The sequence below is a fragment of the Phanerochaete carnosa genome (assembly GCF_000300595.1).
Source record: "Phanerochaete carnosa HHB-10118-sp unplaced genomic scaffold PHACAscaffold_3, whole genome shotgun sequence".
NCBI lineage: Eukaryota > Fungi > Basidiomycota > Agaricomycetes > Polyporales > Phanerochaetaceae > Phanerochaete > Phanerochaete carnosa.
This window is the reverse complement of record NW_006767630.1, coordinates 1,932,700-1,942,479: the sequence shown is the minus strand read 5'-3', so window position 1 is coordinate 1,942,479 and position 9,780 is coordinate 1,932,700. Positions and strand designations below refer to the sequence as shown.

Here is a 9,780-nt window from a genome sequence, read left to right as displayed (position 1 = left end):
CGCATGCTGCGCAGATCCCGAAACACCCTAGTATGTTCTGACGTCATGCCCTATGTACGTGCTCACTCAAATCTTCGCACTCCTCTAATAGTCGAGTGGCGGCGCTCGCCAGAGGGTATCAATATTAATATTCAATAGTCAGAATATTTTTGTGGGTTGTGCGTGCACGTGTTATGTGCGTTTCGCAATTGCATATGCGCGAAAAGTAGGCAGCTGTTCTCTGCAGATTATTATGCCTGTTGAGTTCACATTACGTCTGTAGTGCGTCACACTGAGGAGCCAATTCTAAAAATGCAGGCTCCAGCTGGTCGTCAGGCCTTCAGGTCCAGCTCGGCAAGCCGGCCGCGTCGAGCTCCCACATCTCGGGAACTGCTCATTCGGTTGGAATAGGAGTCACGCAGCAGGCCCTCGGGCCATCAGCCTTGCATTTCAATGTACGCAGACGCACCAACGACAACCAGTCCTGCTAATGAGCGCATCTAGCAGCTCTCCATCCCGCAGCCTGAGTGAATTTCGTCCCCTCATGCCATACATGGCGTCCGAGACCAATTCATGGGTCTTGAAGGATGTTGCGCTGCTGTCTCAAACATGGCATGCATGCATGAGGCCACGGTATCATGTCGCGGGAGTTGCGCTCACCCGAGAAGCGCATGACCCTGGTAAACTGTCAGCGCTGCAGAGAGACATTTATGTACAGATAAAATGTTCCGTATTGCCTTGCACATGGCTATGCAGGTTCTCTGTCAAGAATTGTAAGCAATGGTTATATTCTACTGCCCTCGTTGGACCCGGGCCGACGAGCCTGGGTAAACAGCTAACCATGGACATGATCCTGGACGTCGAGTCTATTTGCAAACGCGAAGGGTAGTGCGGAAGCGCCCTGTGAATGCCGGTCATACTCCAACAGTGGTGGGAGGATCCACAGAGTTAGCTATCGGCTGGGCACGGATCGTTATTATTGCTCTGGAAATGGTAGCACACGGAACATGATGTTACAGACGAGGTCATGGACGGATGAGTTTGGAGCGGCAGGAAGAACAAGACGCGCGCCAGCTGTGGCGGCTGGGCCGAGTCCGTCCGTCAAGCCCGAAACACCGACGCACACGCGGGCTTGGTTGTGAGAGCGACACTTGGGATGGGCTTTCTCTGAGAACACCTGCGACTGTCAGGAAAGAGCTCGAGCGTGAGCGTACAGGCCAGGAATGAATGAGTGCGAGCCGCAGCACGCGGCGCGATGAGTGGAGAGCTGTGTTCCGGCTGCCCGCGCTCCAGCCTCCGTCAAGTCAAATGCTAAACTTGTACCAACGCCCCGCCGTCTGAAACAATCGGGCCTGGATGTCCTTTACTCTCTTCTACATATCACTACCTCTGCTGCAGCCCTGTTAACGGTCCAGAGACCTGTGGGCGTGTATAGAAGCCAATCGCCTCCGGTTTGCCAATCAATCACCCCCGCGAGAAGCAGACCCAAACCCAGGCTGACCGACGCCCCCCGCTCCGGTCCTAGAAAGGCCTCATCCTTGCTTCGGACTTTTCAGGACACAGCTCCCTCCCTCTGCTCCTAGCCTGCTGCTGCACCCCCGGCCTCTACTGCAATGGCGAGCACGCGCACTGTCTTGGTCGAGGAGCGCCCTCGACCGCTCTCCATGGCGTCGGAGATGGGAGAGATGCGCAAGTCTCAGTTCCTCGTAAGCAGCCATTGTAGCTTCGTCTGTCCCACGGTATCGTTTTCTGACCTGTGCTGCCAATCACCGCGCCTGTGCTCGGTCGACTCTGCACAACCTTCTCTCAGAGCAAGACAAGTATGTTTCTCAAGCGAGTCACCCTCGTCAAGAGCGGAAGACGCAAGAGTGAAGACAAAAAGAGCTCAACGGTCGCCACACCTAGGGGTGCGCGCTCTATGGATTTGAGCCCAGTAGCCAACAAGCCGTTTGGCATGTCCCAGCCCGTCCTCAGCGTTAACCCCGACAATGAAGATCATTCGGACAGCTCGGGATCGCCCAGTCAACACGACAGCCGACCAACAAGCTCTATTCATCCTGTGCAGCCCTTTAGCGAGGTTTCCGGTCAGCGGCCGACTTTTCCAATCGCCTCGAGTTCCACTCCCGATTGCAACACGCAGTCCCATGGCATTCTCGGGCTTCCAGCTGTTGCTTTGGGCCCGACTCAAGTGGCACTAGACGGTATCCCCCGGCCTGAGCATTCCACAAACCCATTCCGTTCGCGCTATATGCCCCCCAAGAAGGACATCACTCCCTCTAACGGGGTTACGCCGAGCAAGAGTGAAGTTTCTAATGTGACGGAGTCCACGTCGCGGAGCTCTTCAGATGTGAGTATTTGCCCTTTGATTCATCATACGATGCTCAAGGACCTCGAACCTACAGACGTTTCATAGTGCACATGAGGATGTCTCTAGCGAATCATCGTCAGGACCTTCCCCCGCAGTCACTGCGCTTACGCCGCCTATGACATACGGTTCATTTACACCACTGCAACAATATACGGCAGTGGACGCCAGCACTTTTCAGGCACGTTCGCAGTCGTTGCCATCTCGTTCCATAATTGTTACTGGTACCGGCACACCCATCACTAATGCTAACACCCCGACACCAACCAGCCCTCAGTTTACGATCCCAGCCGACGGCTCAACGCCAAAGCCCATCCACCCGCGTCTTGCGTCGCTTCCCCCACCGATGATGGCACGGTATGCGACTCAGGGTAGTGTACGGCTCACCCCGTCAATCGCGCCGCGTCCTACGCCTATTTTGACCCTTCCTCCATTACCTCCGATGACCCCAGTTCCGCAGCCAACCGCTGCCCAAATTGGTAGTCCCATGCGTCTTCGGAGTATGCCTGCTCTACCCATGCGCGGGCCCGGCGAGGGACACGCGGCTGGCGCAGACCACGGCAATGCGGCGCTGGACGAGATGGACGAGATGGTGGAAGAGGAGGACGAGGAAGAAGAGTCCATGTCCGAGCATGCCGCCCATGCGAGTGAGGATGAGGGTGACTCGGAGAGCTCGCCGACTACTGAGGGCCCTAGCATGGGCAGGCGGGTACGACCGCCATTACCGCCATCACTCTCTCGTAGCCCGCGTTTACCTGGCATCGACACTTCTCGCCTTGATATTGCCTTTGGGACGTCGACCCCCCCAGCTGCTGGACCGTCTGATGCAAACCGCGATGCCGTCCACCTCACACCCACGGAACCACATGTGCCCACAGACATCCTCCGTACTCCTATCCCCGCTTTCCGCAAAACGCCCACCAACGGCGCACCGAATGCTGATTATTTCTCTTCGCGGTCTCCCGAAAAGCAGTCGGCACGGGATCCGGTGCGCACACCGCGTCCGACGGATTTCGTAGAGGGTGCAGTTCTGTCGAAAACTGTCCCGATACCACACGACTCGCCGCGACCGGGATTGTACCAGCAGACGTCAAAGAGCATGGTTGACCTACTTTCGGTTGCCCGTAAGCGGGAAAAGCAGCGCGAAATGCAAGTCCCAGAGAAGAGGCAAAGTCGAGCGCCTGATTACTCCTTGGCGACGACTCGTGACGTACCGCAGCCAGCAGAATCGTCGGCGCAAGCAGGGGCGCCCACTCCCACACTGCGTCGGCAGCGCTCCCTGCCTACGTATAATCCGGCGTCAGAACCGCCGCCGTATCCGACGTTCGGCGCGCAACGGCCACTGCCACCGCCTATTGTGCCGCGAGAGGAAGAGGGTAGAGAGCAGCTCCCGCAGTATACGAACACGATCTACCTAGCAGCCATCATGCCGCGGAAGGTGGAGTTCAATGCTCCGGGATTCCAGGCGCGGGACCGCAAATGGAAGCGCGCACTCTGCATCCTCGAGGGATCTATGTTCAAGGTTTACCGCGTACATAACGGTGTCGTCGAAGACTGGTGGGAGCGCACGGTGGGCGTAGGCGACAAAACTACCATCGACCCTACCACAGTCGGTCCTTCGGGAGGCATCCGTGTTGGCGCCATTCGCGACGCCGAGAGAAATGGGAGTGATCCAGTCAAGCCTGGTGACGGTGCACAGGGAGAGTCTTCGCAAAGCCGAGCAGAATCCCCTTCGGCTTCTACGTCGTCGTCGACTTCGCATTCGAGATCGATGTTCAGCAGCCTTCTCCATCCGAGACACCGTCACGAGAAGCAGAATTTGCATGGCAATATCGGTTCGCGTTCAGGGGTCAGTTTCGACTTGAGTCGTGGAGAAGAGCAAACATCGCCGACGTCTGCTTCCCGAAGGCAGAGTATAGATTCTGCGCGATCAGGGCCGTCACCAGCTGCGTCATCGTCGGTTCTGTCGTCGGGCCGTCGTGGACGGCTGTCGTCCGAGGATACCTCTGCCACGACCATGTACAGCGGCTCGCTGTCAAGACAAAGCAGCGGTGCAGTTCCTTCGGTCAAGCACTTTACGAACTTGTCGAGCTGCAACCACGAGCCGATCCCTGAGCCCGACTTCAGGAACTTGGTCCGCAATTACAGCCTGCAGCATGCGGAAAGTGGTCTTGCCAGCGACTACCTCAAGCGCAAGAATGTCATCCGTGTGCGTATGGAGGGCGAGCAGTTCTTGTTGCAGGCGCAGGACGTACCGAACGTCATTGAATGGATCGAGGTTAGTGATACGAATATCTGCGTGGCAGCGGAAGCTGACATTCGACCTACTCTTATAGGGAATCCAAGCCGCCACCAACATCTCACTAGACCTAGATGAGCGACCGATGCCTAAGGGCCCCATGTTTCCAAGGTGGGCTAGTTCGCGGCGTTTATGCCATACTACTGCTGATGCTCTTGTGATGCAGACGTCGGCGCCGTAGGCCGCGTCGCCCTGAGGGCGAAGCGCAAGGCCAAGGGAGCGCCACTTCCCGTCCAGGTGCATCTTCTTGATCGTCCCCCCATACATGTCTATACTCTGCTATGCCGGATCGTAGTCTCCCCAGGCTACGTAATTACGAAGACACGATATCTCACGCCACTAGTCTATTTCCTACGAACCCATTCTGATGTGCTATCACCTCATTTGACATTCTACGGCTCTGTACTACCTCGCTTCTGCTACTTCTTTTCTTAGCTGCTACCCCGCTCTTAGTGCACGCCTGCTGCCCTCGCTTCTGATGAGATACAGTATGGGGCGAGATTAGATTACTTGTTGTACTTTCTTGTAATATGTTTTGGGTTATATGCACTCGTGGGAACCCTGTGCGTGACGGACAGAAGAGCTGGAGGATGAGACATGTTCTAGGCCTGGGGGCGGGGCTCGAAAATCTTGCACAGCCTCGAGTACTATAGCAATTGCAGCTGTTGTGACGCATACTAGTATAGAGCTATAGAGCATTAATAATGGATAAGCTCTTTATTATTAGGCAATCAGAGCTGAGTGAAGTGCTGTGTGACCGTGACAATTAACGAGTTGATTATTCTTGGAACTCCGCTCGGTATCGCACGGCGCATCCGCGTTGCAGCTCAGGATTCAGTCTTCATCGAACGCCCGTTATCACTTGTGTTAGGCCGCAGCTTACGACTCATCTCTGCACTTTTCTCGACTTTGTCGGCAGCGGGCTGACCATCGACATTTTCCTTTCCACCTCTACACTCCTCCCCGTAAAACCCGTAACGTCGGCTTCAGATAGTACCAGGTCTCACATCGCCGGGTGCATCTACTCCGCACCGATCCCCCAGCTCCCCCACGCTTGTGTTCTCGACTGTGACGACCGTACGACTCGCAAAGTACACGTACAAGATCCACAACCTCTAGCAAAGAGACGTTGTAATGGCGGATACCGCTACGGAGATCGATCTCGACTCGGTTATTGACCGTCTCTTAGAAGGTGAGCTGTCCCTAGCACTGCCGATGCAGCTCGTCTCCTGACCACCTCGGCCCTTCATATAGTCCGCGGCAACCGTCCAGGCAAGCCTGTGCAGCTGCAGGAGTACGAGATTAAGTATCTGTGCACGAAAGCGAGGGAAATTTTTATCAACCAGCCTATTTTGCTCGAGCTGGAAGCACCGATCAAGATATGTGGTACGTGTCCCACCTTTTGTCTCCTAGGGCGTTTTCAGTCGCGTCCTTTCACTCGGTGCTCATCCCCCTTGCATGGATCTCCCACAGGTGACATTCACGGGCAGTACTACGACCTCCTCCGGCTATTCGAGTACGGCGGATTCCCGCCAGAAGCTAACTACTTGTTCCTGGGTGATTACGTCGATCGTGGCAAGCAGTCGCTCGAAACCATCTGTCTCCTCCTCGCATACAAAATCAAGTACCCGGAAAACTTCTTTGTGTTGAGGGGCAACCATGAGTGTGCGAGTATCAACCGTATCTATGGTTTCTACGACGAATGTACGTCATCTTCCCTGCCTTATTTCGAGATCCTTGTCGCCTTGCACGGTGACGGCGCGTCTGATGCTTTTCTCTACGACGATGACCAGGCAAACGGCGATACAACATCAAGCTCTGGAAAACGTTCACCGACTGTTTCAACTGCCTGCCAATCGCAGCCATCATCGACGAGAAAATCTTTACCATGCACGGTGGTCTCTCCCCTGACCTGCAGTCAATGGAGCAGATTCGTAGAGTCATGCGACCCACGGATGTCCCGGATACCGGTATGTGCTTCCCTAGGATCGCCTCCCCCTCCCGCTCTCCCGTTTGAGTAGCCGAGCAGCCGGTGCTGATATGCACTGAACGAATAGGACTTCTGTGCGACCTTCTATGGTCCGACCCAGACAAAGACATTACAGGATGGTCAGAGAACGACCGAGGCGTATCCTTCACGTTTGGGCCGGATGTAGTGTCACGTTTTCTGCAGAAGCATGACATGGATCTGATATGTCGAGCTCACCAAGTGCGTATCTCGTCCCTTTGTCTGCTCTGCATTCTCGCGCTGCCAGTCTGGATGCTACGTCAGTGTCTGACTCATTCGTGGCGGCGTCACATTCTGTTGCAACCCGGATCTCCTATTGACATTTGGGCGCTTTATCTAGGTCGTCGAGGATGGCTACGAATTCTTTGCGAAACGACACCTTGTCACACTATTCTCAGCGCCGAATTACTGTGGTGAATTCGATAACGCGGGTGCGATGATGAGCGTGGACGAGACGCTACTCTGTTCGTTCCAGGTACGCTATACTATCATCGATCAGGAACAGGCCGTGATTGATGCGTGCGTGCTCCACAGATATTGAAACCTGCGGAGAAGAAGGCGAAGTATCCATACGGCGGCGTGAACATGGGACGGCCTAACACCCCACCACGCAAGCAGAAGAAGAAGGATGCCAGCAAGATGGGCTGAGATCACTCGCCGAAATCCATACAAGATGTCAGTGCCTTCGCCTTATCCCCTTCGCTCCCGATGTCAACTGTGCACACATTCCTTGGCCCTGTTCTCACGATCCTTTCTTTTCTCACTTTTCGTCACCTTATGGGTGTGAATACGGATTAGGCTCGGGCTGGGTGGGTGGACGTTATAGCCCTGACAGGTGAAGAATCGGTGGTGGCTAGTAATGGACTCGCGGACTAGACGGAGCGGAAAAAGCGAGCAGAAACGTCACCTCCCCATCTTCTGTAGTGGGGTGGGTGCCATCTCGCCCGTGTTCATCTCTTCTCTCGCAAAAGTTATCCGACTCAAATACATTCATTCACATATCCATATTCTTCCTCTACCACCCCGTTATCCGTGTTTATAGCCGCTCTATCCTATCTATTATATCCAAGCCTCTCCAACCTTCCCGCATCCTGCATCTCGGCGTCGCTGCCACACGTCTGCACAAGAGTTATGGGACCCGCATCGCGATAGTGTAGTCCTTTCTCTTACCTCTTTCTCAATCCTATATACTTCTCCGCCACTGATTTCACGATCTCCTCATCGCTGTACCAGACTTGTTGGTCACGGCTCTGCACTGCTTCTGACGATATTGTGATCAAATTACTAGTATCGTACAATCGAATCGCAATTTCCTTTTTCTTTCTGTCTGTGGCGAGCGCACAAGTTGTCAATAAGACTTATGATGTGGTAGCAGGTGCCGTCAAGAGACTTCGTCAGTCATTCACTGGGCATCGCGTCATGGACAAAGATACGCAACCATTTTAATGCAATCTCGAAGCGTTTGTAGGAAGCCTCAGAGCTCTACCCGAACTCGCCAAGATGGCGTGTGCTACGCGCTTCACGATTCTCCTCAGATAAAAAGGCGACGGCCGTATAGGCAAGGTAGAGAGACGTTCGTTTCATTGCCAATCGTGGCCACACATACTTCGTCGCACTATTCCGGGACATGGTCCGAACACGGGCGAAGAACGAGATCAAGGCTCTGCACTAGCATGAAAAGTAGAAACACACCTACTATCAGCTACTCACTCCATACCCGATCCTCAATCCGCATCCGGGGCCGGCCTGCTTTTCAAGAACATGCCATCGTGGCTGAGACGCGAAGACGAGAGAGTGGGCTCGGAGATTACTTTGCGCTGCACATGGATCTTGTGGCGTCAATGTCCCGCATCAGGTCTGCTTGGGGAGACGATGCAAGCGCAGTACGCGAAGCGCGACTTCGCCATAGTGCACCAGGTGCGGAGCCGGGTAGGGGGACCGCAAATCATCGAACGGCCAACTAACAGGAAGCCGTGGTGCATGTGCCTGTCAGGTCTCAGGCGCCCTCGACAGCTTCCAGCCATGAGAGGGCTTCCCCGTTCGAATATGACCGCGCAGGACGAAGCGGATTCGCAGTGACTGGGGATGGAAAGTACCTTGCAGAGGAACTGCTGAGCGCGGCATCGGTAGATTCGAGCAGTTCGACTGTGCACCACTCGAACACGACGCAAATTTAGGAATAGTAGTAGAATGAGTGACGATACGATTGAAGTACCCGCAGGCACCGAGGACGCAACTGAACAAAATGCTGGTGGGACTAGAATACGACCTCTAAACTTCTCGTGTAGATGGTCAGAAACCTGCAGCACGACGGAAGATCTCATCTGCGAGCACCACGAAGTCATTTAGTAAGGCCTCTATGCCCGCCTAGATATGTTAACTACTCACAGGTGTATGCATACCCTAACGCGATGATGCTCGCCGGTACCGAACGTTTGATTATGACCCATGTAGCAGACCCAAGAGAGAGTGGCAGAACTTTGCGAACGAGCTCGTTGCTGCAGCACCACAGGACACACAGCTCGTCCAGGTGGCCTGCCACTGCCTGGTGCTGAACGTTGAGCTTAACCGTGCCTGTACCTGTCTTAACGCACAGTTATCCTGTCCCACCGGTGTCCATCTGCGCGCAAAATGACATGAGTGTTCTTGCGATGATATGTATGCCTCCGAGATAGCAGCTGGAGCGGCACTAGTATTGTCGGGAACGGGCATGCAGTGCATACAGCATTGATCGGATTGACCGGAACGTTGGCATAGGCTACGTCCGCCTGGCTAATATCTCTGGGGTGATATGCGCCGCGGGGATGCGGGACGATTGACACATGCAGGGACGAGCATTATCCTGCCTCTCGATGCCGAGCAGCACGTCAGACTTAATTCGGAGGACGCTCGAACCTTGAGTTACCGCCGATATTGAAAACAACCCCGCTGAGCATCAGTTGAGGGCCTGGGAGGCTGAGCGTATCAAGTGGGTAGATTTGAGCGAATGTTGGGCGTCGCGCATTGCAGGAGATGTCCAGCGGGTTCTCAAGCGCGAAGCGGATATCCTGAACGAGTTTGAATGCTGGGCGGCGTTGCGAAGCGACATACGCACCTTCTTATATGAAAACCTCACAGAAGTTACGCAAG

At 54.7% G+C, this 9,780-nt stretch overlaps 3 protein-coding genes across 3 annotated transcripts; all 3 read left to right on the top strand.

Annotated features, from left to right (window-relative positions):
- Positions 1–1,825: 1,825 nt before the first annotated feature.
- On the top strand, positions 1,826–2,335 carry PHACADRAFT_251969 (uncharacterized protein; the record flags this gene model as incomplete). The annotated part of the gene is made up of 1 exon (XM_007393284.1): positions 1,826–2,335. A coding segment is annotated over exon 1 (362 nt), but the record flags the coding sequence as incomplete, so codon positions are not given.
- Positions 2,336–3,316: 981 nt separating this feature from the next.
- PHACADRAFT_251968 (uncharacterized protein) lies at positions 3,317–5,072 on the top strand. The gene is made up of 3 exons (XM_007393283.1): positions 3,317–4,622; positions 4,681–4,754; positions 4,810–5,072. Exons 1-3 carry the CDS (start codon positions 3,444–3,446, stop codon positions 4,892–4,894), a joined length of 1,338 nt encoding a protein of 445 aa, XP_007393345.1. The 5' UTR covers positions 3,317–3,443; the 3' UTR covers positions 4,895–5,072.
- Positions 5,073–5,501: 429 nt separating this feature from the next.
- PHACADRAFT_251967 (uncharacterized protein) lies at positions 5,502–7,958 on the top strand. The gene is made up of 8 exons (XM_007393282.1): positions 5,502–5,835; positions 5,898–6,029; positions 6,117–6,347; positions 6,437–6,613; positions 6,701–6,852; positions 6,992–7,126; positions 7,186–7,326; positions 7,450–7,958. Exons 1-7 carry the CDS (start codon positions 5,778–5,780, stop codon positions 7,297–7,299), a joined length of 999 nt encoding a protein of 332 aa, XP_007393344.1. The 5' UTR covers positions 5,502–5,777; the 3' UTR covers positions 7,300–7,326; positions 7,450–7,958.
- The last annotated feature ends 1,822 nt before the right edge of the window (positions 7,959–9,780 follow it).

Excerpts from the sequence above, each read along its gene's own strand:
- PHACADRAFT_251968 (XM_007393283.1), top strand. The coding sequence starts at position 3,444 with ATGGTTGACCTACTTTCGGTTGCCCGTAAGCGGGAAAAGCAGCGCGAA. Across the intron at positions 4,623-4,680 it reads ACGTCATTGAATGGATCGAG|GGAATCCAAGCCGCCACCAA; the intron begins GTTAGTGATACG and ends CTACTCTTATAG. Across the intron at positions 4,755-4,809 it reads AAGGGCCCCATGTTTCCAAG|ACGTCGGCGCCGTAGGCCGC; the intron begins GTGGGCTAGTTC and ends CTTGTGATGCAG.
- PHACADRAFT_251967 (XM_007393282.1), top strand. The coding sequence starts at position 5,778 with ATGGCGGATACCGCTACGGAGATCGATCTCGACTCGGTTATTGACCGT. Across the intron at positions 6,614-6,700 it reads CACGGATGTCCCGGATACCG|GACTTCTGTGCGACCTTCTA; the intron begins GTATGTGCTTCC and ends CTGAACGAATAG. Across the intron at positions 6,853-6,991 it reads TGATATGTCGAGCTCACCAA|GTCGTCGAGGATGGCTACGA; the intron begins GTGCGTATCTCG and ends CGCTTTATCTAG.